This window comes from Grammomys surdaster, unplaced genomic scaffold, assembly GCF_004785775.1.
Source record: "Grammomys surdaster isolate TR1022 unplaced genomic scaffold, NIH_TR_1.0 67, whole genome shotgun sequence".
NCBI lineage: Eukaryota > Metazoa > Chordata > Mammalia > Rodentia > Muridae > Grammomys > Grammomys surdaster.
Genome location: NW_021604569.1, coordinates 1,325,214 through 1,327,702, shown reverse-complemented (window position 1 = coordinate 1,327,702; position 2,489 = coordinate 1,325,214). Strand labels below are relative to the sequence as shown.

The 2,489-nt window shown below is 37.8% G+C and overlaps 1 protein-coding gene across 7 annotated transcripts in view; it reads left to right on the top strand.

Moving 5' to 3' along the window:
* Clhc1 (clathrin heavy chain linker domain containing 1) overlaps positions 1–1,538 on the top strand; it is a 29,249-nt gene extending 27,711 nt beyond the window's left edge. For 4 of the 7 annotated variants that reach the window (XM_028778440.1, XM_028778416.1, XM_028778450.1 and 1 more), the window contains one exon: positions 1,223–1,416. In XM_028778440.1, coding sequence (XP_028634273.1) covers positions 1,223–1,416 — 194 coding nt within the window. Of the gene's footprint in view, positions 1–1,222 lie in introns of all 7 variants that reach the window. The other 3 variants (XM_028778433.1, XM_028778422.1, XM_028778425.1) reach the window with 2 other exon arrangements.
* The last annotated feature ends 951 nt before the right edge of the window (positions 1,539–2,489 follow it).

Sequence of the window (2,489 nt, the reverse complement as noted above, 5' to 3'; positions counted from 1 at the left end):
AAAGATTTATTTATGTATATGAATATACCGTGGTTATCTTAAGACACACCAGAAGCGGGCATTAGATCCCATTACAGATGGTTGTGAGCCACCATGTAGTTGCTGGGAATTGAACTCAAGACCTCTGGAAGAGCAGTCAGTGCTCTTAACTGTTGAGCCATCTCTCCAACCCCTAAAGTTTATTATTAACTTGATTTTGAGTTCTGATAAAAGTTGATTCTCCTTGAAGGCAAGAGGTATTTTTAGAACAATATATTACCATAGGTAAGTAACCACAAATGCTGCTGTGAAAGAGATAGTAATAAGTTATTTATGGAGTTCAGAGTTAACATTAGAAGTTTGTAAATGTGAAAATTACCATGTTAGTAAGTCTATTGGGATATGTTTGTTGAAGGAATTAGAGTGAAAAATCTTTACTAAGCCCAAATCAGAATGCTATAATCATTGGAAAAGGCAACACTCTTATAAAATGTTAATGTAAGTGACCATGTAAGTTAGCAATCATTTTATATGTACTTTAAATATTAATTAGCGCTGGGTGGTGGTGGCACACGCCTTTAATCCCAGCACTTGAGAGGCAGAGGCAGACGGATTTCTGAGTTCGAGGCCAGCCTGGTCTACAGAATGAGTTCCAGGACAGCCAGGGCTACACAGAGAAATCCTGTCTAGAAAAACCAAACCAATAAAAACCAATAAATAAATAAATAAATAAATAAATAAATAAATAAATAAAATAAAAGCAAACCATTTCTTTTAGGAAAATATTTATTATAGATACTAACTACATAGAATATTCTCTATTCAGAGGAAGGGTTTAGGGTTTGCTAAGGAGTTTCTTAAACCCTCGGGCAGCACTACTAAAGCATTTATGAAGCCGTTTAAAGTATAGTGAAAATTCAAGCACAAGGCTCTCAACACTTGATGGTGTCAAGCAGGGCCTTGTGCCTATAAGAAGGGGCTTATGGCCTCCAACAAAGCTTGTACAAAGGATAGAGTGGGGAGGTGGAAGGTGAATCATGTTCTAGGGTTGAGTTGATACACTAATGTTAATTCAGGAACTTACAAGACCTAGGGCTAAGCACTGTACTTATCATAGCATGAAACTTACTGGTCCAAGGCCAGGTTTCATAGTAACTATATTGCACTGATGTCTCTTCAGTTTTGAACCATTATCAAGTTAACAGGAAATTCTGTAATGTAATATTGTATTTTTTTTTTCCAGATGTGATTGAGCATCTTGTGATGAGTGATTTATTTTGCACCTTAGAAAAGTGGCAAGAAATAACAAATATCTGTTTGCAGAATGGTTTTAAAAATTTGTCTAACGACATCATGTCCATTCTTCGATCCCAGGCTGGAGTTTCAGAAATTTTTGAAGACGACACCACCAACATAATGGAACATGTTTTTTGGTAATTTTATATTTTAACCACCCGAGGGCGCTTGTACAACATTTTACAGGCATTGGCTGGGAAAGCTGGTTTTAGCATAATTAATATAAATAAATGTTGATTATAAAGCTCTCAACAGTAAATCACGATTCTATTATGATGTTTACTTTAAATCTTGAAACACTGAGACATTTCTTCTGTCTACCATGTAGCCACTTCTTATAGAGAATATTGAGGAAATCCAAGAGTATAACTTTGAATAAAGTAGCACAGCATTTCTACCTTACAAGTTAATGTCCAAATAGACACCTCTGTTGTCATCTGATTTGATACCTAGAACTGGAAAGGTGTGGGTAATTCTCTGCCTGTATACTGACTTTCTTTCTTTCTTTCTTTTTTAAGATTTAATTATTTATTTGTTTTTTATGGATGTGAGTACACTGTGGCTTTCTTCAGATACAACAGATGAAGGCGTCAGATCCCATTACAGATGGCCGTGAGCCACCATGTGGTTGCTGGGAATTGAACTCAGGACCTCTGGAAGAGCAGTCAGTGCTCTTAACCGCTGAGCCATCTCTCCAGCCCCCCCCCCCCCACCGTATACTGACTTTCTAAATGTCAAATATTGGAAGTTTGCCTTGATAAGAAAAGTAGAATATTATCTAAAGACTGGACATGCTGGAAAAGAAACTAGACTACCTTTGTTCTGCTGATTCAAAGATGGCTCTATTCTTTTATATCTGTCCATATCCATGGACACATACACATGGACTCACACATGCATGCACGTGCATGCTCACACACACTCACACACATACACTTTGTATATAACCTTTGCCATTTATATACAGTGAAGGTCAGACTCCTACTGAAGTTTAGAATCTTGTCAGGTATTGTTTTGTTTGTTTGTTTGTTTGTTTGTTTGTTTGAAAACAGGGTTTCTCTATGTAGCCCTAGCTGTCCTGGAACTCACTCTGTAGAACAGGCTGGCCTCAAACTCAGAGATTCTGCCTCTGCATCTCTGCCTCTCTGTCTCTCTGCCTCTCTCTACCTCTCTGCCTCTCTCTGCCTCTCTCTGCCTCTCTCTGCCTCTCTCTG